Here is a 26311-nt window from a genome sequence, read left to right on the forward strand (position 1 = left end):
CCAGGCAATCTTTCCCCGGTTTTTGAATATTTGGATGCTTTGCTGGGCATTTTAGTCAGAGGCGCAGCTGTGCTGTTCAAGAGACGCAGGTGAGGGAGACGAGCAGGCGCGCTGGTCAGGCTCTGTCGGCGCGGCTTTCGAACAGCGCTGCCGAGCATTCATCTAGCGAATCTCCACTCTCTGCCTAACAAAACTGACGAACTACACCTCCTCACCTGTACAAACAAGGACTTTTCAAACTCTGCTGACTTGTGCTTCACAGAAACCTGGTTAAGTGAAGCCATTCTGGACAGCGCATTACATCTGCCTGGTTTTCAGCTGTTCAGAGCGGTTCGCATTGCGGAGTTAATGGGGAAAATGAGAGGCTGTGGAACATGCTTTTACATCAATGAAAGTTGGTGTACAGATGTAACAATGTTAAAGAAGATGTGCTGTCCTAATTTGGAAGAGCTCTTTATTAACGGTTAGCCTTTCTACTCGCCACTGGAGTTTTCCTCGTTTATCCGCATCACGCTGCGACAGCTGGCTGATCAAATCACAGACACAGAACAACAATACCCAGACTCAGTTATTATTATTCTCTGGGATTTTAACAAAGCAAACCTCACAAGTGAACTGCCCAAATACAAACAGCACATTACATGCCCAACCAGAGACAGAAATTTACTGTATCATTGCTTCACAACAATAAAGGATGCATATCGCTCTGTCCCTGGAGCAGCTTCATCGGCGTCGCCAGGTCATTTTTCCGGGGTTTCAGCCCCGAATGTTTTGACTGTAGCCCCGAATGTAATTTTAAATGTAGGCTACGCAATAAAATTGCTATATTATATTTTTCCATATTCCATTTTATATTTTATAAATTGATTGCGTCATTCGCAATACTTCATGGGATCGTTTCATGCCATCATAAAAGACGGTAAATACAGTCTTGTACCTTTGGATTTTTGTCCAATTTCCAAATACTTTTCTTCTTCAAATCAAAGTTTGTAATAATATGATCCTCCTCGGAGCTGGCTTTTTTTTCATGGCTGAACTCTTTTATGAAATCCCATGTGAAAAAAAATGGGAAAATATACTTCCGGACCAATACGACTGAAAAAGTGAGCGGGCATGTTATGCTTTGTAGTGATACCTGAATAAGCAACCACCCCTAATTACCAGATACAATAGATAATAAAACTTAAAATGTGTAAATGATATTTAAAAACAAAATAATAACTTCTAGGATCTTCTAATCTTCTTCCGAAGCTCATGAAGTTTCTTTCAGAGGAATGCGGTATCATTCTTTTATGGCGGGGTCAGCCACTTGTGTCAAAACAAGCAGCCTTCATCTTTCCTGAGCTAAAAAAATTGGCTCATGCTAGGGGGCTCTTCTGAGCTGGTCAGGCCCAGGGGTCTTCCTGCAATTAACCCCTATAGCACTTCCTTACATTCTTTCATGATCCCTCCTCCCTGACTAATCCAGAATCTTCACAGCTGATCCATCCCACCTCTCGATGGGTCACATGACTTGTGCAGGTGTGGAGAGGACCCCGGCCCCATCGCCCCCCAATTAGCGACCCTAATTACTGATGAAACCTCCTGCAGGGTCACTGAACAGGGTCTGGGGAGCGCAGATGGATAGAGAAAGGGACACAGAGAGAGAGGGAGGCAGTGAAAAAGAAAAGGATTGAAAAGAAAAAGGGAGGGTGGCAGTGGTACAGTGATGCGTGTTTAAAGGAGTGAAGGCCAGGACCAGCAAAATAGGTTTTACGCTGATTGCCAAAAAGAAAATTAAAAAAACTGAGGCTGTTGGATTGATGACCAGAGCTGGTTTGATGGGGCTCTATTTTCATCAAACTGGAGTGCAAATTGTTGCCAAGCTGTAGTAGTCATTTCGTCTTTTTAGGATTTTGCTCACAAGCGTTCTAGATTTGATAGCCCGACTGTATTATATTTTTTGTTATCAGATTCATTTTTATCCACTTGATTTGATCGAAAATTGAGATGGAAAGCTTGCATTGCCAATGCACTGAGCATTTATCTGAGTTATAATACAGCACAGACATCACTCCAGATGAAGGTATCGTAGTGCAATGGTGTGTGGGAGGGCAAATTTGTAAAGTGGCAAGTAATAAAATACAATATTTAGTCAGTGTTAGGCCGGTAAATCACTCTTCTGCTATTTTAAATGTATTAACAAAATTGTCAGTTTTCCTTTACAGCCCATTTCATGTTAATAATTTTATATATTGTTGGACATATACAGGTTATGGTAACAATGAATTTCAATGTTTTATTCTAAGTCGATTTTTACCTTTGTCTGATGAACAATCTAGGCAGTGTGTTGGGTCACCACGTAATGTCAGATGTAAAATCTGGGTCCTGAAGCAAAACCATTTAAGAACCACTGTCTTAATGAACACTGTTTCTGTCAGTTGTGTTTCTCACCCCACCTTTTTTTTTTTTTACCCACACACAAACCACCGGGCCACCCATCCAGTCCCCATGCCCTCCATCCATCCACTCCCATGAAGAAAAGATGCCAATCATTATAATTGGCACCCTGGTGTCGATTGTCCCAGCACATCTCTGAAAGGAAGTGCAGCACAGGGAGGAGAGAGAAGGGACTAACATGTGGTTAAACATATTGTGTCAGGATGTCCACCATTTCCTGAAAAAAATAACTGTGCTGCCAAGCTCATCGGGAGAGAAGACTAAAGGTTTTTAGGGGTTGTTTAAACAAGGGATAGGGGTGCAGGTTACTGCCTGTTTGCATTATGTCATCCAAAGCCGAAATATAAATATTGGAAATATTGGCAGAATGCTCTTTTGTGACCTGGAAACCCATTTTTATTTTTTTTATTTATTTTTTTTGATAGCTTTAAAAGGAGCATCTTCTGCTCTTTCGGGAATTCTCAGATTATCTAAAAAAAAATTAAACTAATGAAAACTCTTACATTTAAATAATGATAATGAATAGAAAGTTGATGTCTTCTTGCATATGTAAATGGGAAATGGCTGATAACTGGAATTAAAGTAATTGTGTCTAAGAGTGAATTATTATCAGCGACTGAAAATGTGGAGAGTTGTAAGAAAGACACACAAGCAGGCAGATTACATAGACATATATTTATATGCATATGAATAAAAACACATGTACATATTGTACAATATCTTGGCTCTTTTTCGCCAAACCATGAAAAAGGCTTTTTTGCCACAGATCACAAAAAAATAAAATAAAAAAAATAAAAAATAAGAAAAAAACATATTTTTAAATAAGTGCAAATAGTTAATGAGACAAAGAATTGTAAAGCATTTATGTTTTTCATTCTTTCTTTTTTCTGTAAGATCACATAATACAACATGAAAGTACTGTGCAAAGACTCATATATTTACATGCTGTTTAAGTGTTTTCTTTATTTGTGAGTAGCTGGTGCCATTATTATTATTATTATTTAAATTATTATTATTGTTATTTTCGGACACCATCACACAAACGTTTTACTGCCAAAAAGCTTATGGCTTACTTACACATAATCTCTGTGTAAGAACAAGAACACTGACCACTGACCCTTTAAGTATGGAAGGAAATGTGGAAGTGAGAGAGAGCTCAAAACAGAAAGCAACAAAAAACAAAACCAAACAAAACAAACAAAACAATAAAATTAAATAAAAAATTAGGTTGCCAAACAATCACCGTAAACTCAAAACTTACCATAACATTCTAAACAATTTACAATCAAGTCTGTGGCAGTGTTACATGGGATATTATTTATTTCTGCTATTATTTATTTATCTTTGCTTATTTGCCATATGGTGAAAACATATTTCAGACATGTTCCATGAACAATGTATGTAATTTTGGATCAAGTGATGGTAAACTCAAAGCTTTCTTTTTGTCAGATTTTGTCTTGAATTCTATTCACAACTGTTGCTGTTTTCCTAGTTTAAGTAGTCGCATCACAATTAAGTACAGACCGTTGAATGCTACATTTGATGATGTAACAAAACAAGAGAGTGAATGAAGTAAAATGAAGTGTTTGAATCTTAATTTTGTAAACCTCATCTGTATCCGCAAATTTTAGCCAGCCATGTTTCCATCAGCAGTTCAGACCGAATGATAGCTGCAGTGAATTACATATGATGCTTGTAGAAAATGTTCAACACCAACACCACTGCAACGATAATTTTCAGAACAGGTTGTGATCCATTTGCAATCAAATAATAGATGTTAAAGAAACCAATACTATGTTCATGTATTTTTCTTCCTCAGAAAGCCTGATCTCAACCAACACCATTTACTCTACCATTATAAAAAATAATCTGTAACATCTTGACTTGGATTGTTCATGAAAAAATTTAATTTTCAAAAATGAAAATAGTTCCAAACCTGTATGACCTTTTTTAGTCTTAATTAGAACTCAAACGAAGATTTTTAGAAGATATATATCAGCTCTTTAGGTCCATACGATACAAGTCAATGGTGACCAAAACTCTAAAACTCAAAAAAGACTCCAGTGGTTTAATCCATGTCTTCTGAAGCAATCTATTTGGAGTTATATTTTGGTCTGTTCTCACCCAAAATTGATTAGATCACTTTAGATGACATGGATTGAACCACTGGAGTCTTATGGATTACTTTTATGCTGCCTTTGTGTGCTTTTTGGGGCTTCAAACTTTTGGTCACCATTCACTTGCATTTGCTCAGATTTACAGAGCTGAGATATTCTTCTAAAAATCTTCATTTGTATTCTGCAAAAGAAAGAAAGTCACACAACTAGGATGGCATGAGTGTGAGTAAATTATGAGAGAATTTTAATGTTTGGGTGAACTATTACTTTAATTAGTTTAACCTGAAATCCCTACAGCTGAACAAGCCTGCATTTTTTATTTTTTTATTTTATTTTTCACCAAGTATTTGTAGATGGCTGGGACTCTTTAAAATCTTTGGCTGTCTTTCAGCAAGCAAAAACTGGAATTTTTTTTAAACCAATGTATGCTAGTGTTGACGATATGTATGCTAGGCTGTTAGCAAAAAAGAAAAATGCCTAAAAACATAAAGTGCATTGGATTCAAAGTAGTGGAATTTAAAGATTAATTGTAGGTTGTAATTCTGACTAACCTAATGGCTTTGTGAAGGACAATGCTAATCACATTCACAACTAATACTGGCACAGGAGAGCAAAGGTCATAATTTGGGATGGAGTAAAACAAGTTTGTTCTTTAAATTGTATTCATACATATTGGTTGTGATAAGGTTTTCAAGTAAGTAATATTGAAATGGCGGGCATTTTGTATGTAACCTGATAGCCTTGTCTAAATGGTGTGCACATACAATACTGTGAGTCTGACGTGAAACAGATCCTATGCACATTTAATCAATAATTAAACATTGCCTAAGATCTGAAAGGATGAAACCAGGTGCTTACAGAACCAAAGAAACTAAGTGGCTGGCATTCTGCCTTGGAAGTCAGCATAATTAGCCCTTTGTGTCAATTTTATTTGGAAGCAACTCTCTAGCATGAGGCAGCATGTTAACCTAGGGCAATACAACATGTTGCTGATCCAATGAGAGTACAGCATAGGCATGGCTTACACTTTTCAAACAAGAATTTTAAAGGGAAAATATTTAAAAGGGGTATGTGGATAACAAAATCTTGGCCTTGAGAATTTTTCAGTGCTCATTTTTTTAGCATTATGGAATGTGCTGGTGCTAAAAACCTAAGTCGATCTTGACAGGGCCAGATGTAAGGTAATTACTGAAGCTGAAACAGCCAACAGCACTATTTGAATAATAAATCAGAGATCCAGATTTACTATTGTTAGTATACCTTCACAAATGTCCACTGTGAAATAAATCTAAAACATATTTGTCAGTGCCTTGTTATTACTGTTGAAAGATAGCATGAAATTCTCTCATTCTTTCATATGGACACACATTAATATCGACAAAAAGCTCCCCCATAATGACAATTCTAGTCACTTAATTTAGAGCAGCATAAAAATGTATCACAAGGTTGATCAAACATGACATTATGACTTCACTTTTTTCTTCCTTTTTGTTTTTTGATTTTTTTTTTTTTTTTAACACCCATTTGGAAACAAACAGAACAATTTTGCCTTTTATAGTTACATTTACAGATTTTTCCATTATTCACATAGAATAAGTCGGAGGCTTTCCGCACCACACAGTTAATTCAAAAATGGAAGAAAACAGTGTAAATGACAAGAACTTGCTGTAAAGTACTAGATTCAGTAATGATTAATTACAAGGCTTAATCCTTTATCTCTCAAACGCTCCTTACCGCACCTCCACAGAAAAGATGGGGTCATACTGGCTTCTTTTCATGAATTTGGTTGTAGGCACTAGCGCAAGAGAGGCCAGCAAGAGGCCAGAATCGAATCAGATTCCGAAAACAAAGACACTGAGTTCTAGCACAGCTCTAATCCATCCACAGTCTTCCCCTCTGACCACTCCTGGCTGATCGCGGCACAGGTGAGACCCCTGAGACAGGTAGACGGAAGCAGGTACAGCAGGTAGGGAACACTTTTAGGAAATTGTCTTCTTTCCACTTAACTCTCCATCCTTCCTTTCTATCCTTGTGTAGGGCTCAAATGCCGAGGATCCACACCCATATCCAGATGGCAGTTCATGATGAGCCCCACCTAAGAGAGGCATGGTAAAGCAAAGGGAGGGGGGTGGAACCCCCAGGCGTGGTGAGGGCGGAGTGCCTCCTAAAGAAGACAGTGACAGTCCAAAAGTCCCACCCCCTCCCGCTACGGCCCCAGGAGGTGAGGTGGTGCTACTCACCCCAGGCGAAGAGGACACAGATGGGCTGCTGAGGAGAGAGCCATTGCCTGGGTGTGGGTGAGCCAGCAATGGGTTATGTGGAGGTGCGGGCACGGACAGAAGACGTCCCTGCTCCAGGAGGCGCAGGATGTTGCATGTGGCAAGGGATTCGGAAGTGGACGACGAACGCTTGTCAGTGTCCTTGGTCTGGTCCTTCTTCTGTTTGGTGCGACGGTTTTGGAACCACACTTTCACCTGTGAAACAACAGTGAAAATTGTTAGAGAAACAAAGAGTGAAGGACTTGATTTTCTTAAGAAAATGTGAGTGGTGCTTGCTCACGCAGAATTTGCCACCAAGGTGGTTGCTCAATGGCCCAAGTCAAAAGAGCCCATCCCCAAGTCTCTCGTATTCTCGTTCCCAGTACTGGCACTCCCTATATGCAGATTCCACAGTTTGAGTATGGCACCAAATTCCAAGGGGGGCACCATCTTACCCTAGGGGGGCACCAGAAACTCTACTGGATGCCCTTCCTCTGAGGTTATACATTATTCAAGGACCCGATAGCAGTCGCGTAACACAGATGATCACAGATTATCGCCCCCAATTTATCGAATTTGTATCATATGCTAGGTGAAAATCTTGGGTGTGATCGCTTAGGAAAGTAACACGCTGCTCCTCAACAAGCTGCATTGTTTGTAATATCATTCATGTTCATTACACAAACAGTGCAGGACAAGTTTAATAAAATGCAAGTGACTTTGAAGCACAACTAATTACCTCATAAAGAGTTTGTCTCTTTAACTAGACTGGGTATGTGATTTCTACAACATGACATATGTCATGCCATGCCAAGGTTTCCCCTTATGACTTCCACCAAGCTCCGTGAGGCATGTTCAGAAGTGCACTGAACTCAGGTTAAAATGCTGCTGACCTCAGGTTAAAAAGTGCACTGAACTCTGCTTGTCCTTGTTCTACATGTTTAATTGATATAGTGCTGCTTTAATGCATAGCATGTTCTGGGGTCAACGATGGGTTGAGATCAAGTTCTGCTCATAAACATGAAAAATGCTATGAAAAATGCATCTCATCCTGACCGGGTTTTTACCTGTCACCTGCTGCTATGCCTGACCCTTGGGACCACGAAGGAGGACTGCAACTGAGACAGTGCCATTTACGACTACATACATACGCACAAACACATCAACACATTGTAGGTTCTCAGAAATGCACATTCACACTCATTTTCTCACTTTTAATGTTTAGAGCTCTACAACATGCTGTGACGGAGCTTCCAATCCCACTTAGGGCACTTCCACTAACCACGGCCATCAAGCAAAGCACTTAACACTTGTCTATTCTAGGAGAACCTGTGCCTTGACACATTTCTCTCTATATAATCGGTGTACATATACAGGGAAAAACTGATTTTAGCAGTGAACAACGACATACCGAACAATAGCCAAAGGGATGCGTTTATGACATGTCATATGTACGTTATTTGCTTGCGACTGACATAGTTTCATGTCAACATGAAACAAAATTGAAAACCTAGTTTACAGAGGAGGAAAATTATGTTGGATGGGTCTTGATTTTATAATTTATCCTGTAAAAAGTACTGTAGGTGTTCAATACCAGAGCTTGCAGTCAACTGTGAAGGACTACTCCTGTCTTAAAACAACAACACGCATTGGTTGAAACTTAAAAGGTATAGTTCACCCAAAAATTATAATTCTCTCATCTTTTACTCACCCTTTTGTCATCTCAAACTCATATGACTTTCTTTCTTCTGCAGAACACAAACTTAGATCTTTTGATGGAGATATAAGGTGTTTTTGTCATTACAATGTAAGTCAAAGTGGTCCAACACTTTCAAGCTCCAAAAAGGACATAAAGGCAGCATAAAGGTAATCCATACAATTCAAGTGGTCTAATCCATATTTTCTGAAGTGATACAATCGGTTTTGGGTGAGCAATATTCCAAAATGTAACGTTTCTAGTAGGGCTGTTGATTTAATGCATTATTTAAGTGCGATTAATTATATAAAATAATTATATATAAATTAACGCAATTATTCATGTCCCCAGACCATAATAAGGAAGATTCCTGAGCAATTCAATCTTGAAGTACCACCTGTTCTCTCCAGGGGGCAGTAAGCGAAACTCCAGCTGTATAGGCAACGGCCAGCTTATACAGAGAACAAACCAACCCTTCAGCAGAGAGCAGAACACAAGGACAGGTTCTTGTGTTCAAAATGCAGCTTGATGGAGTGCAAATCCGAGATGTGTTTTTCTAAGTATTAAACTACGTTTAGTATCTTAACACAGCGACCTAAAAATTGTATGTTTTTATGCTCTAGAAGCATCCGTCTGACGCAGGTGTACATTGACGCGTCCTTAGACAAGCCCTCATAATAAATCTCGGACTGATTGACAAATTCAATTGCAAAATTTATTGTTGTGAACTGTAGGCCAATGATCCAATAATATGTAAATAAACAGTACATTGGATTCTAAAGTCACTTTTTGTCTTGTCTTATCAATGCCTATATGTCTATATAATTTATTTTGTTTATGTTTATGCTGGTTTATGCTTTATTAATGGTAAATGTGTTAATGGTGATTAAGAAAAATTAACGCGTTAAACTTTTTAAAATTGATCGCAACTTTGACGGCTCTAAAGGTTTCACTATAAATCTTGACATCTGCATTCTTCTTATCACAATCCTGATTTAAAGTTCGATTACACTTCCTTGCACTTGACACACGCTTTTATCGTATCACTTCAAAAGACAAAACTACTCACAAAAGTTAAACCACTCGCATTGTTTGGATTACCTTTATGCAGCCTTTCTGTCTTTTTTGGAGCATGAAAGTGTTGGACCCCCCCATTGACTTGCACTGGATGGAAAAAAAACACATCATATCTCCATCAAAATATCTTAATTTGTGTTCCGCAAAAGAAAGAATGTCATACAAGTTTGAGTTGGCATAAAGGTGAGTAAATGATGAGTGAGTTCTACATTTTGGGTGAACTATTCCTTTAAATGACTTTGGAGACGTCTGGGGAAATTTTTTTTTTTTTTTTTTTTTTTTTGAGAGACAAAGCAAGTTATTAAATTTTGATTAAAGGTTTTAAAGAGAGTATATATATATATATATATATATATATATATATATATATATATATATATATATATATATATATATTATAATGTGCACCAAAGAATTGTGCACCGTAAACTCTCTGAAATGACTTTCTTTGCGGCTAACGTCACCAATCCCTCTTACACTTTAACCCCTGTCACACACAGTTTCAGTTGCTCACATTGATATAAACATTGACTATGTACTCGGACACACTAAAAACACATGACACCTGGGGTTAGGAATGTGGACTGTATGTTTGATGTTGGTGGGGAAAGGGAGGCTGGGGTGGTATGACCTCCATAATGTCAAGGGTCGACACACAACATATAAAAGATCTTGCGTTCACATACGCACAGGAAAAATTATTATAGACCATTATAAACACAATAAGTCCCTAACAGCTGAATAAGACCCTGGCCAGACAACAGTTTTGTAAGCAGTAATAAAGCTGAGGTCTGTAACACTGAGATCATGGACTCTACATGCCCATTAGTGTGAGGATAATGAGATTGTGGAGTGATCCCTTAGCTTACAGAAGCATACTGATGCAACAATCCAAGCAATCTAATCCAATCCCAGAATTCACTAATAGTCTGTTTGAGTGTGAGTATACAAAAATGAATTTATATGCTCACCTTGAATCCATTTAAAGCTTTTTTTCTTTTGCTTTATCCCTATAATCTGTGTATGCACACTTTTGAGGCCATAAAGGCCCCCAGAAAGGGCCAAACCCATACTAATCAGCTTTACAGGGCCACCAGTGGGCGGAGCTTACTTGGTCTTAACATCACAGAATCGAGCCGGAGAAAAGTTTTTCTTTAACAAAAAAATAAATAAAAAATAAAAAATGAACATAGGGGAGTAGAGGAGAGGAAAGATGAAAGCAAATCTCCTCCATCGTACATTTACACTATTGGAATTAAATCCTCTTTAATGAGATAGAGGGTTCAGAGCTAGGGCAGAGATTTCTAAACGCAGGATCTGCGTGACCTGGATTTGCTCCCTCACCCGTGGCGTCCCAATCCACTTCACTCTCTTTCTTCAGCATACTTTGCTAAGCATACTCAGAATCTCCACTAGGCAGTGGTGCGTACACTTTACAGTGTAGAATGTGTTCCAGTAAGCCAATTCATCAAATTGAAAACAGGTATCATACTGAAAACAAAACAGTGCTCCTGTATCATTGTTGGGGAACCTACTTTGAAGCTGTAGCTTGCCAATACTCATAATTTAAAGTTGTTCAACAAGAGTTGGACCTTTGTCGGGGTAGACGCCACATTTAATGTGATGCAAATGAAAATGAAGCTGTGAAGGATAGAAATACAGTCAGATCATTGGTTGTACTGTTGTGTAAGTTAGTGTTGATTGTTCAGCCAACAAAACATTAAAAATAGGTCTTCGCAAAACATTCCCAGTTGTCAAAAAACACCAGAAAATACAGGTTGTGAAAATTAGAAATGACTTAGGACTTTAAGACAGCACAACCTATTGAACAGACTGTACGTCCTATCCCTCCCAGTCTTGTTTATGTCAAATAAAACATGGTGTCCACTCTCAGTACAGTCCATGTTTGTGTCACACAATTGTTTTCAGAAGAATCAATGTCACAAGGTAAAGTTCAATAAATAAGCAGAATTTTGAACTCATGCTTCCAAGTTAAAGTTGGAAAATACCTCAGCAAAGACTTCTGTAAACATACCCACTGCTTTGAAATTTCAGTTCACATTATCTATGGTGTACCACTACATTATAAAAATACAACTAATGAACTCTAAACTTTAATCTTTTAAAGTGAGTTGGGTAAAAACCTCTAGCGAGATAGATGCCTTCCTCTGATCTTTTTGACACTTTTGTTGACCCCATCCAGGGGCTAAACTGCCCTCAAACTGCCCTGTTTATCCCACACATGTGATAACGCCATGTAGCGTGGAACACAATGTGACATTCTGGTAATTTGGTGACCACTATTTGACCTCTTCTTTAGAGGGCTTGAAGGTCATTAATCTCATGCATCTTTACCAAGGGATTTTTGATTTAGCTGAGGCCTGAGTTGATGTCTTTACAAACTCTCTTGGCACATCTGCCACAACATATGGTGTGATGGGAACACAAGCATGCTAGAATGTGCAGCATGTATGCATGTTAGGTAATGTGCATGCATTCTGTAAAATACACCGAACGTGTGGTGTATTGAAGTTGGGAAGAATGTGTGATTTAAAAATATTGGTATGTTTTTGTGTGCATATTTATTATGTGGGTATTGTCCATTCCCTCTCAATTATGGGTCATCCAAATTGAATAAACTTGTTTTTCTCCTGCTTATAACCGTCCATCTACCTTATCTTCCTTCCCTGTTGCACCTGTTTACCTTTTTGCCTTCATACCCTGAACCTTGGCCCTTGATCTTGTTTTGTTGAAACACATGTCCAAGCAGGTTCAGCAAAGGGTCAACTCCATCTTACCGAATGGCTGGTAGATATGGCTCTATAATCCTCCTTACAGCAAAAGCAGTTGGACTATTATTAGTTTCCTTCCCCATAACACTACTGCCTGATTTGGCCTGCGTGCATGTGTGATCGGGCAATTAGGCTTAGTGTGTGGGCAGATACATATAGATTGTGCACCCTAATGAATTAAAAAAGGCATCCCTATTGAAACGCACTGCCCCTAGTGGTAAACATCCAACTGCGCATGCTAGTAATATCTCCTAGAAAAATGCAGTGTGCTTCTTATTTCTAAAGTTGCGCATCCTTGTTTCCTTTCCTTGCATTCTTCCCTTGAGTCCTAACATCCTTTCCTCATGTCTTAGTTCTTACATTTATGCATTTAGCAGATGCTTTTATCCAAAGTGACTTACAGTGCACTTATTACAGGGACAATCCCCCTGGAGCAACCTGGAGTTAAATGCCTTGTTCAAGAACACAATGGTGGTGGCTGTGGGGATTGAACCGGCAACCTTCTGATTACTAGTTATGTGCTTTAGCCCACTACGCCACCACCACTTCTTCCCTCTTTGGATGCAAGGAAAGGAAGTAAGGATGAAATGCGAGGACAAGAGAAGGATATACACTCACTAAACACTTTATTAGGAATACCTGTACACCTACTTATTCAGCCAATCATGTGGCAGCACTGCTATGCATAAAATCATTCAGATATGGTTCAGGAGTTTCAATTAATGTTCACATCAACCGAGGGGCCTGGGTAGCTCAGCAAGTAAAGGTGCTGACTACCACCCCTGGAGTTCGTGAGTTAAAATCCCAGGGCGTGCTGAGTGACTCCAGTCAGGTCTCCTAAGCAACCAAATTGGCCCGGTTGCTAGGGAGGGTAGAGTCACATGGGGTAACCTCTTCGTGGTCACCATAATGTAGTCATCTCTGCGTGGATGCCGCGGTGGATGGCATAAAGCCTCCACACGCACTATGTCTCCGCGGTAACACGCTCAACAAGCCACGTGATAAGACGCGTGGGTTGACGGTCTCAGACGCAGAGGCAACTGAGATTTGTCCTCCACCACCCAGATTGAGGTGAGTCTCTACACCACCACGAGGACTTAGAGTGCACTGGGAATTGGGCATTCCAAATTGGGGAGAATATAAAAAATAAATTTCACATCAACCATCAGAATTGGGAAAAAATGTGATCTCAGTGATTTCGAACATGGCATGTTGGTGCCAGAAGGGCTGGTTTCTATTTCTGTAACTGCTAATCTCCTGGAATTTTCACGCAAAACAGTCTCTAGAGTTTACTCAGAATGGTGCCAAAAAAATACAAAATCTAGTGCGCGGCAATTCTATGGATGGAAACACAGACCACAGAAGAGAGGTAAATGGAGAATGGCCAGGGCTGCATTTCTGAAAGCATCTTAAACCTAAGTAGATCACAGAAACCATTGGCGCCAATGTTGAAAATCATAAGTATGATCTCTTAGAAAAGTAATAGTGCCTCTCCTCAACGAGCTGCATGATTTCTGGTATCCTCTGCCCTTTGCTTCGCAAGTGAACACTGTATCAGATAAGCTACTGCTCAATTTGATCATGCTCAAGCAAGCTTGTAAATGTAGTTGGTTATATAATGCAAACATTAAAATGTATCACCTTCTAAAGCCCAAAGTATACGCACATTATGCGCATGTGCCTGGAAATATTTGCACTAAATTGGGTCCACAAGGTGGCAACACTCGAATTGGTAGAAGAAGATGTAATTGCAGTTGGAGACGAATGTGAAAACAACAACAGTGAAAGTGCATGGAAGGAATATAAAGACATACTATGGGTCTAAACTCCTGAAGAGAAATTGTCTAGTATCTCATAGCAGTAGAAGCCCACATGTGCCAACCGCCTGTGTATGCGTGTACACTCAAATTAATTATACTTTGAAAGGCTAGTGTTCGACTGTATGCAGACGCTAAGCATACATGTAAAAAACATTGTATACTTTGGGCTTGAGTCATGCGCTATAGTAAAAGACTTTAGATGTCATAAGATAGCACTGTGTGAGGAACAGTGCGAAAAACTCGTTTGCACTTGGGAATTGTCAAGAAGAAATTCTTATTGTATTAAACTGTACCAGAGGTTTATCTACACAATGTCACGACCACACATGTAGACTAGCACTGTTTAATGGATTTACTCATTACTTCCCTGCTGAAAAGACCAGCTAAGACCAGTGTGAATTTTCTGGCTGGACTGTGCTGATTAATGCTCGTTAGTGCTAGTTTGGTGGTGGTCTAACTACTAGTTTATCAAAGAAGTCTTGCTGGTTTAGACAGTAAGGAAGCTTGGTGGGGACACTAGCACACCAGTATCCAAAACACTACCAGCTAAGCTGCATATTAGGCTTTCAGATTGTCTGAACTCTCCATTTCAAAACTCTGTGGTCTTTCTTTCTTTGTTTCCATCTTCTAGATCACATCGCATCACTTCTCACTCCAGACATTACATTAGTTTACATGCTGTCTGGCTGCAGTGGAGAACAATGCACAACAAACACATTTGGGTTGGTCACAAGCTCAGTGGCAGACATAGAGCAGAATATGACAATCACAGAGTACAAAATGTTTTTCCTTAATGTCTCCCAAAAATCTGAATTAAATAAATGAAGTTGTTTCAACGTAGCGCTGATAGGGATCAGCCATTAAATCCATGACTTTTTCATGGATGAACAGAAAGCAACAATAAAATGGTACAAAGTGTTAAGTAAGCCCATGGGTCTCAGGAATAAAGACCACAGATAAACAGCAGACCTAACAAAAGTTACATTGAAAAGCATATACTTTTGATACTGAATCTGTACAATTAATTCACACTGACATTCAGTTCACCAAAAAATTTAATCTGTACATTCTAATGTAGGTTGTTTTTATCAAATAAAAATGGTGACCACAGTCAAGGTTAATTCTCCTTGGTAACAAAAATAAACAGGCCCTCTCCATGAGTGAAGAGAAAATAAAACAATTAAATTTGGCACATTTTGCTGATTGATATTGGTGATTTTTTCGATCACATTTCGACTAAAGGCTGGATCACACTACATGACTTTTATGCTGATTTGGTGCTAGTTCGCCCCAGTCTGCAGATTTTGAGGATGTCAGGATCTGAGAAAATCACATAGTGTATGAAGGGTACCGACTCAGATTTCTTACCCTTCGATAATGATTCCATCTAGTTGGAAGAAATCAAACATGTTTTTGAGCAGACTATACACAGCTACAGAGAAAATAGTCTATGATGCTCCTTGACTTTACCAGTTATATGGTAAAAAAAAAACAGTGGAAACACAGATAGCAAGGAGATGTCAATTCAGCATCTATTTATGATACATCAGGATATACAGTTGTGCTCAAAGGTTTGCATACCCTGGCAGAAATTGTGAAATTTTGGCATTGATTTTGAAAATATGACTGATCACGCAAAAAAACTGTCTTATATTTAAGGCTAGTGATCATATGAAGCCATTTATTATCACATAGTTGTTTGGCTCCTTTTTAAATCATAATGATAACAGAAATCACCCAAATGGCCCTGATCAAAAGTTTACATACCTTTGAATGTTTGGCCTTGTTACAAACACACAATGTGGCACACACAGGTTTAAATGGCAATTAAAGGTTAATTTCCCACACCTGTGGCTTTTTAAATTGCAATTAGTGTCTGTGTATAAATAGTCAATGAGTTTGTTAGCTCTCACGTGGATGCACTGAGCAGGCTAGATACTGAGCCATGGGGAGCAGAAAAGAACTGTCAAAAGACCTGCGTAACAAGGTAATGGAACTTTATAAAGATGGGAAAGGATATAAAAAGATATCCAAAGCCATGAAAATACCAGTCAGTACTGTTCAATCACTTATTAAGAAGTGGAAAATTCAGGGATCTCTTGATACCAAGCCAAGGTCAGGTAGACCAAGAAAGATTTCAGCCACAACTGCCAGAAGAATGGTTCGGGATACAAAGAAAAACCCACAGGTAACCTCAGGAGAAATACAGGCTGCTCTGGAAAAAGATGATGTGGTTGTTTCAAGGAGCACAATACGATGATACTTGAACAAAAATGAGCTGCATGGTCGAGTTGCCAGAAAGAAGCCTTTACTGTGCCATTGCCACAAATGACAACAACTTGACATGCCTCACAGCTTCTGGCACAGTGTAATTTGGAGTGACGAGACCAAAATAGAGCTTTATGGTCACAACCATAAGCGCTATGTTTGGAGAGGGGTCAACAAGGCCTATAGTGAAAAGAATACCATCCCCACTGTGAAGCATGGTGATGGCTCACTGATGTTTTGGGGGTGTGTGAGCTCTAAAGGTACAGGGAATCTTGTGAAAATTGATGGCAAGATGAATGCAGTATGTTATCAGAAAATACTGGCAGACAATTTGCATTCTTCTGCATGAAAGCTATGCATGGGACACTCTTGGACTTTCCAGAATGACAATGACCCAAAGCACAAGGCCAAGTTGAACCTCCAGTGGTTACAGCAGAAAAAGGTGACGGTTCTGGAGTGGCCATCACAGTCTCCTGACCTTAATATCATCGAGCCACTCTGGGGAGATCTCAAACGTGTGGTTCATGCAAGATGACCAAAGACTTTGCATGACCTGGAGGCATTTTGCAAAGACGAATGGGCAGCTATACCACCTGCAAGAATTTGGTGCCTCATAGACAACTATTACAAAAGACTGCACGTTGTCATTGATGCTAAAGGGGGCAATACACAGTATTAAGAACTAAGGGTATGCAGACTTTTGAACAGGGGTCATTTCATTTTTTTCTTTGTTGTCATGTTTTGTTTTATGATTGTGCCATTCTGTTATAACCTACAGTTGAATATGAATCCCATAAGAAATAAAAGAAATGTGTTTTGCCTGCTCACTCATGTTTTCTTTAAAAATGGTACATATATTACCAATTCTCCAAGGGTATGCAAACTTTTGAGCACAACTATACATCATGATGGCGCTGTGGATGGCCGCCTCGGTGTGGAGCGCTCCTATTGTTTTGTTGTTTTTGTTTGTTTGTCCTGTGTTTAGTAATCTTTTTCCAGTCAGTTTTACCAGAGACGAACTGCTGAACATTCAACAGCATATACCAGTCAATCTTTTCCCAGATTTTGAATATTCAGACGTTTTGTTGGACATTTTAGTCAGAGGCGCAGCTGTGTTGTTTAAACGCGCTATGATACGCAGGCGAGGGATATGAGCTGGCGTGCTGGTCAAGCTCTGTCGGCATGGCTTTCGAACAGCGCTGCCGAGCATTCATCTTGCAAATCTCCGCTCTCTCCCTAACAAAACATATGAACTACATCTCCTCAGCTGCACAAACAAGGACTTTTCAACCTCTGCTGCCTTGTGCTTCACAGAAACCTGGCTGAGTGAAGCTATCCCGGACAGCGCGTTACATCTGCCGGGCTTTCAGCTGTTCAGAGCGGATCGCATCGCGGAGTTAATGGGGAAAACGAGAGGCGGTGGAACATGCTTTTACATCAGTGAAAGTTGGTGTACAGGTGTAGCAACGTTAAAGAAGATGTGCTGTCCTAAATTGGAAGCGCACTTTATTAACTGTAAGCCTTTCTACTTGCCGTGGGATTTTTCCTCATTTATTCTGGTGAGTGTGTATATCGCACCAAACGCATGTTTGAATGCCGTGCTGCAACAGCTGGCTGATCAAATCACAGACACAGAACAACAATACCCGGACACAGTTATTATTATTCTTGGGGATTTTAACAAAGCAAACCTGCCCAACTACAAACAGCACATTACATGCCCAACCAGAGACAGAAATATACTGGATCACTGCTACACAACAATAAAGGATGCATATTGCTCTGTTCCTAGAGCAGCTTTGGGACTATCTGATCACTGTCCGGTTCATCTTCTTCCAACCTACAGACAGAAATTAAAATCTGCTAAGCCTGTAGTAAGGATTGTAAAGAGATGGACCAATGAAGCAGAGCTGGAACTACAAGCCTGCTTTGACTGCACTGATTGGAGTGTTTTTGAAGCTGCAGACACCAGTCTGGATGAGCTCACAGATACTGTAACATCATATATCAGTTTCTGTGAGGATATGTGCATTCCTACTAGGTCTTATTTAACATTTAACAACGACAAACCATGGTTTACAGCAGAACTCTTCATCAGGCCAAAGAGGATGCTTACAGAGTTGGGAATAAAGTCTTGTACAATCAGGCCAGGAACACACTGAATAAAGGAATCAGAGTGGCTAAAAGAAGATACTCTGAGAAGCTGAAAAACAAGTTTTCAGCTAAAGACCCTGCATCAGTGTGGAGTGGCATGAAACAGCTTACGAATTACAGGACTCCTTCCCCCAACCCTGTGGTGGACCAACAACTGGCTGACGACCTGAATGTGTTCTACTGTAGATTTGAAAGGCCCAATCTCACACCCCACACCCACTCTGACCTTCACTTCACACAAACACCAACACCTCCTGCAACCCCCCTCCTCCCCCCTCCTGCTATTCAACCTGCACTTAAGATCTGTGAAGATGATGCATGCCGTGTCTTTCAAAAACAAAGGATAAGGAAAGCACAGGGCCCAGATGGCGTTTCACCTGCATGTCTTAGATCCTGTGCTAACCAGCTGGCCCCCATCTTCACACAGATCTTCAATAGATCACTGGAGCAGTGTGAAGTCCCATGCTGCTTCATATGTTCCACTATCATCCTCATCCCAAAGAAACCAAAAATCACAGGAATTAACGACAACAGACCTGTCACCCTGACATCAGTGGTCATGAAGTAATTTGAGAGACTGGTGTTGGCCCACCTGAAGGACATCACTGGACCCTTTCTAGATCCCCTTCAATTTGCTTATCGAGCAAACAGGTCTGTGGCTGATGCAGTCAACATGGGATTGCATCATATCCTGCAACATCTGGACAGACCAGGAACATATGCAAGGATCCTTTTTGTGGACTTCAGTTCAGCTTTCAACACCATCATCCCAGCTATTCTCCGGACTAAATTACACCAACTCTTTGTTCCCACGTTTATCTGTCAGTGGATTACCAGCTTTCTGACAGACAGGCAGCAGCTTGTGAGACAGGGGAAAATCACTTCCAGCACCTGTACAATCAGCAGTGATCTCCCCAGAGATGTGTGCTCTCCCCACTACTCTTCTCCCTCTACACCAAAGATTGCATCACCAAGGATCCCTCTGTCAAGCTCCTGAAGTTTGCAGATGACACCACTGCTTCATGCTTCAGAGGTTAATAGTTTTTAGACAATAATAATAATAATAATAATAATAATAATATATATATATATATATATATATATATATATATATATATATATATATATATATATATTTTTTTTAATTTTTTTTAGGTATTGCCTTTGCAGTAAATCCACCCCAAAGAGGCTGAAATTCAGAAGACAGTGATATCTTTTTTGAGTATTGTATTGTAGTGCCAAATATCTCAAGATAATGTGTGATATACTGTAGGGAGAGGTTAAAATAGAATAACCTGTTATTTCTGTATAATTCTAAAATTTACATTCATAAGATTTTATTAAGGAATGACCCACTGTTGAAATGCAGTATCACTGTGACTGATGTCTTTTCTTTTACCTGTAGGGAGGAACTCCTCAACAGAGCCACATCACAGCACATCACTGAATGATAAATGGTCAATGGAAATAAATGTTGCCTGTACACTTACTGATGCACATTAATTACTCCAGAAAAAAGTACTTATAAAATATTTTGTAAGCCTGCTGATCATTAACCCTTAAAAGGGCAAGAACATAAAAATACCTCATAAATTAATTCATGAAAACAAATTAATTTATTCAGGGTTCCCATGTGTCCTGGAAAACCTGGAATTTTGCAATGCAGCTTTCCAGTCATGGAAAAGTCATGGAAAATTTGAAAAATACCTAAATGTCCTGGAAAATAATTATTTGTCCTGGAAAATATTTCAGTTTAATAAAAGGGTTTGACTGTGTTGCAAGCAAGGTTTTCGTTACATGTACAAAACATGGTAATGATCGGGACTCGGAATAGGAGTCAAATACACATTTGGATTGTTTTGTCACTGTCGGCGGCTGCACATTGTGAAACAACATCAACGGTTAAGGTGCTTACACCCTCATGATTGATTACAGCAGCGTCCAATCGTGTGCTTGGCAATCGCGGTCCAACCGAGGCAGATCACTTGATTGTTACAGCAGCGCATGCACAGTGAGAAGCGGCACTTGTGAAACTTCTCGTTCATAAACAAACTAAGTGACCTGGTACGTGTACCAACCGACTGAATGAGAGGGGCATGTTGTTCATTTATTTCAGCATCACCATGTGAGTCTGCCTTGTTCATCCCGGAGAGAAAAGGGCAGAAGAGCTATTAATGTGTAAAAGTGACTGATGTTTATACACGTTGAGGGGCTTTCACATGACTCGCGTCAGCGCTGCCAAATACATTGCAGCCTAAGAAGTGACGAAGTGTTTTTTCACACACGTATTTGCTTCACAAATGATGTCTTTGAGAGTACAAAGCTTCAAGAAATATTTTAAAACTGTCCAAATTTATAAAGAGATATTAAATGTCTTAAAATTTAATTAATTATTACCTTATCATTTCCAAGTATCCAGAGACCCCAGTTATTGAACTACAGTAATTACATTCACTAAAAAAAAAAAAAAAAAAAAACGTTAACATAAACGAGTCCTTATTTTACTTTCTGCAATAAATGCAATTGCCATTTTTTCTCTTCCAAAATTATTGTTATTAGGCTATTACTGTTGTCTTTCCTGATAAAAGTCATGCTCAGCAGTTCAAATGCTGTAGGAAAATGATACAGTAGATCTTCTTTGTTTTTATAATGCTTAAACATTCTACTGAAGTCAGTAGATTTGACATGCAAATTTTAATAAAAGAGAAGGTAAGGACGTTATTGATATTCATTATTATTATTATTAGACTATTAGGCCTTGTTCAGACTGCCATTCAAAATCAAATTTTTTGCATATCCAGATTTTATCCAAATGAGTTTTTGATAGTCTGGACAGCAAAAAAAAACATGAAATTTGATTTTTCCAAATTTGATTCAAACCACATCGGGAGGTGGTTTCAAATGCGATTGAAATCTGATTTTTTCAGATGCGTCTCAGTCCGGATGCTCTGGCTGCTCAAATCGGATTTCAAATGGTCTTTTGCGTCACTCTTAATGCGATACACAACAATGACATAAAAAATCAGTGACTGCAGCACGGAACATCACAATATTTACCAGTCTCCTCCTGACTGTCGCTGAGTTTTTCTTGTGCGACGGAGGAGCTCTGCACCACGACTGGACAGGGCACTTATTTTGAGAGCGAGATGATGCACCTCCATTTTTCCCGCATCTGTTTTGAAAGCATCATCACGTGGGTACGCCTATGTCGTTACCAAAGCAACCCATGCAGATAGGTTGGTTATGTCTGAACAAAAAAATCTGATTTGCCTGCAGTCTGAACATAGCCTTATTGTTGCCTTTTTGGATGAAAAATCATGCTCGGCAATTCACAAACTGAAGGAAAACTATAGATCTGCTTTGTTCTTATAATGTTTAAATACTATAAAGCCTCTTGGTAGATTTCGGTCTTGAACATCTCAAAATGATTCAATGACTCACTCATTGCTTATAAGATGCTCATTTGTCACCACCTAGTGGCATCTCCAGAAGTGGTCACTAAACTAATCAATTAATGAAACATGTCTGTGGATCAGTGATTGTTTCAACTTCTTCAACCCTCATGAGTTTGCATCCCCTGTGAGTTATAAACTTTAGACAATGATGACAGTCGGACCACTGCTTGTCTGGAGGTGAGAAACTAGTCAAAAACACACAGAACACCAAAATAAAAGCTTGATATAAATGGACGCGTTTGTTTTATCTTCAATATTACACTTGTTGGGTGCATAAAATGTCCTGGAAATTTGTGCCTTGAAAAGAGTGGGAACCCTGTTATTGCTATTTTCTAACATATTACATTATTTAAGCATTTAAGTTTTTAATCTTCAACATGCTTCTTTTATTGACAATTTTGCAGCATGTAGTCTATTTTTCATGAAAACTACATGTAAAAGGTAGGAACATTTGCCATGAGGCCAGTGGACCTCACAATGCTGCCATGTTACTTTAAATTAAGATTGTGAATTGATGCCAGAGTTTTAATACAAAGTCACATGACCTCAGAATTTGCAGGGACTCTATTTTCAATAATTTTCACAGAAATTTGGCCAATTTTCTCACTGCTCCTCGCTTCAGCCTAAAATGGGATGTATGCAAAAATATACTTGAACTGCAAGAGCAAAGAACTAGATCCAGTTGCAAAGAATCCCTCAAGTTAAATGGATAGTTCATCCACAAATGAAAATTCTCTCATAATTTTCTCACCTTCATGCCATCCCATATGTGTATGACTTTCTTTATTTTGCAGAACACAAACAAATTTTTTAAGAAGAATATCTCAGCTCTGTAGTTCCATACAATGCAAGTGAATGGTGGCCAGAACTGTGAAGCTCCAAAAAGCACATAAAACAGCATAAAATTAATCCATTCGACTCCAGTAGTTTAATCAATGTCTTCTGAAGTGATCCAGTTGGTTTTGGGTGAGAACAGACCACCGTTTTCACTGTACATCGTGCTATTGCAGTCTCTAGGCATGATAATGATTTCTAGCTCGATTACACTTCCTAGTGCTTGACCCATGCATAGAGTGCTAGATGGCGCTAGGAAGTGTAATCGAACTTGAAATCATGATCGCCAAGGAGGCTGCTAATGTGATTTATAATGAAAAATGAGTTATATTTTGGTCTGTTCTCACCCAAAACTGATTGGATTGATTTTTGGAGCTTCAAAGTAGAGACCTGCGCGGGACGGATTTTTCATTCCGCGAGATTCTGTCCCACTCCCGCCAAAAATATATCTAATCTTCTCCCGCTCCTGCCTGCAACTTTCACATTTTGTCCCGCTCCCGTCTGCAAAAGCCTGCAGGTAAAGGTATGCATTGATTTGCTTCTGCCTGCTCCTCTGATATCAGACAGTTTTTTAAAAAGCAAACACAAACACCACAGACATCATCAGCTGAAAATGAGGATGAATCATCAGTAAATCTTCCTCAGGCAGCTGCAGTCCGCTGCAGTTCATCTGACTCAGGTAGACTACTCAGGTTTAGTCCATAGCAGTTATTTAGGCTGAAGACAGTAGCCTATCAACTGCAAAAATATAAAACTACAGCTAACTTTGTGAATGAATTAAGTTATATGTATTGTATTTTTTAATGTCTTCTGTTAAAGTAGCTCTTTTAACATAGGATGATAGCTGAGATTATCAATATTATTCTCAGTTAAATATAACTATAGGTCTGCTCATCTGCAATGTGCTAACATTGACAAAAGCAACTTAGTTAAGTCAAGTGTATAAGTCAAACCCCAGATGCTGTTTTGGATATTTCTTTTAAACTTTAATAATTGAAAGAGAATTGGAATATATTTGTGAGCTTATTTGTAGTACATCAAGATTACATAAATGTATGTATTTATATTAAACATGTTGTATTTTGAGTGAGGTCTCACTTTATTTTGTAAGCATATTTTCACTAAATGTTTGCTTAATTTAAAGGGAAAGTTCTCCCAAAAATGACAATTCTTTCATTATTTACTCACCCTCATGATATCCCAGGTGTGTATTACTTTCTTTCTTCACCAGAACACATTTAAAGAAAAATAGAAAAATATCTCTGCTCAGTAGGTCTTTAAAATGCAAGTGGATGGTGATCAGACTTTTGAAGCTCCGCAAATCATAGACAGTCAGCATAAACTTCATCCATACGACTCCAGCGGTTAAATAAATGTCTTCTATAGCGACACGATTGCTTTTGTTGCGAAAAAGATATATATTTAAGTACTTTTTAACTCTAAACCATCGCTTTCAGTCAGCAGCCATATGCGCATTCACGAGAGCGCTGCGTACACGTCTTTCGTGTGACGAATTCGCGTTGGCATGTTACGGGCGTAATCTCACATTTTTCTCTCGGTTGAGACATCCAGGGTAAGCAAACAAATGCACCATTGTAAATAAACAAACAGATAAATACAGATCTAAACCAAAATCAACTGCTCTTCCGCGTGTCGCATCTGCAACATTTTTCACGCGAAACATACCAACGTGATTACGTCACATGCACATACCGCTGCTGACTTTATGCTGACTATCTGTTCTTTTTGGAGCTTCAAAAGTCTGATCACTATCTACTTGCATTATAAGGACCAACTGAGCTAAAATATTTTACTATTTTTCTTCAAATGTGTTCAGCAGAAGAAAGAAAGTCATGCACATCTGGGATGGCATGAGGGTGAGTATATGATGAGAGAATTTTCATTTTTGGGTGAACTATCCCTTTATTATTGCTCACTCGCAATACATTAACCATGGTTTTACTTTAGTAAAATTGTAGCAAACATGACTTTAGTAACCATGGTAAATCTTGCAGGAATGGTTTTCAAATACCATGCTTAAATGGTTTCTGTAGTAAAACAAGGTTTAATTTTCATAACGGTTCAAAAAAAAAAAAAAAATGTCAGCAGTAACAAAAGTTTATTTACCACAAAATTCTAATTTTATTACCATACTTTTCATTGTCCTGTGTTATTACAATGCTTTCACTAGAAGTATCATGGTTAAAATATGGTTAATACTAAAAACCATGGTACGTTTTTTGGTTATGGTTTTACTACAAATATTGTTCAACTGTGGTTACTGTACTAAAACCACAGTTATTTTTTGCAAGGAATGCAAAAAAAAAAAAAAAAAACATTGGGGTGGGGTGGGGTGGGGTGGGGGGATCCTCCCTCTCTACCCTCTTAAGGGGCTCCATATGTTTCAGACCTGTATGTTATTATTTTGTGAAACACGAGAGAAGATATTGCAGTATTGAATTTCAGTCAATCACTCAATTAAATAGAAAAGAAAGATGCAATGAAAGAAAATGGTGATGGAGAATGCCAGTCCCTAATGCTCTGCCTTACGTCTACTTTTGTGTTTCACAGAATAAAAATGTCTAAGGTTCAGAACAACATGAGGGTGTGTGTATGATGACAGCATTTTAATTTTATGGATGAGCTAACTCTTAAAATCTGTAACACTGACACTACCTTTTAAATAAGCCTGTAATTTGCAAAACGCATTCACCATTTGTGAATGCAACAGTGTGAAGGCATTGTTTTCTATAATTGGCTGTTAAGTAAGCCTATTAAGATTTATATACTGTCGAAAAACTCCAAAGAATTATGTATTTGTAAATGTATATTTCATATAAATAAAACAATGAGTATCTGAATGTGCTGTGTGTTTAATGAACAGTAAATATATAGACTGATTTATTCATTTTGAAGTATTTGGGATTTTGAAAACAAAAGTAGAAAATATGTTGATTGTATAACGTTGTTTCACCCAAGTGAAATCAACATTTCAACGTGAGGTAAGCAAACCAATTAGATCGATTTTATGTTTGTTTTCAGTGCCGTGAATGACATAGATTCAACATGACTTGCGGAAAAAAAAGATGCGGAATCAACGTCGTTTTGATGCCGTGAGAGATATCGATTCTACGTTGATTCTATGTCGGTTTGCTATCTGGAAATCGAGCATGTGGTGCCAGAAAGCTCAAGAAATGAAAATAGCGAACAAGTGCTCTAGTGAAGTTTAACTTTTAAATATCTAAAAATCATTTATTAACATATTAATGTTATTGGAATGAGGCCACCCAAAACATTCCTGTAAGCCCTAACCAGCACAGCTTATTCAAGATAAACAGGAACACAGAAGGCTCAAACGACTGAAAGTCCAACTCTCTAAAACAAAAACAAAAAAAGAGTAA

General features: G+C 38.8%; 1 protein-coding gene across 1 annotated transcript in view; it reads right to left on the bottom strand.

Moving 5' to 3' along the window:
* Positions 1 to 6535: 6535 nt before the first annotated feature.
* Positions 6536 to 26311, bottom strand: part of LOC127453190 (ventral anterior homeobox 2) — a 31176-nt gene continuing 11400 nt past the window's right edge. The window contains exon 3 of the mRNA XM_051719427.1: positions 6536 to 7030. Coding sequence (XP_051575387.1) covers positions 6536 to 7030 — 495 coding nt within the window. The remainder of the gene's footprint in view (positions 7031 to 26311) is intronic.

This window comes from Myxocyprinus asiaticus, chromosome 2, assembly GCF_019703515.2.
Source record: "Myxocyprinus asiaticus isolate MX2 ecotype Aquarium Trade chromosome 2, UBuf_Myxa_2, whole genome shotgun sequence".
Taxonomy (NCBI): Eukaryota; Metazoa; Chordata; class Actinopteri; order Cypriniformes; family Catostomidae; genus Myxocyprinus; species Myxocyprinus asiaticus.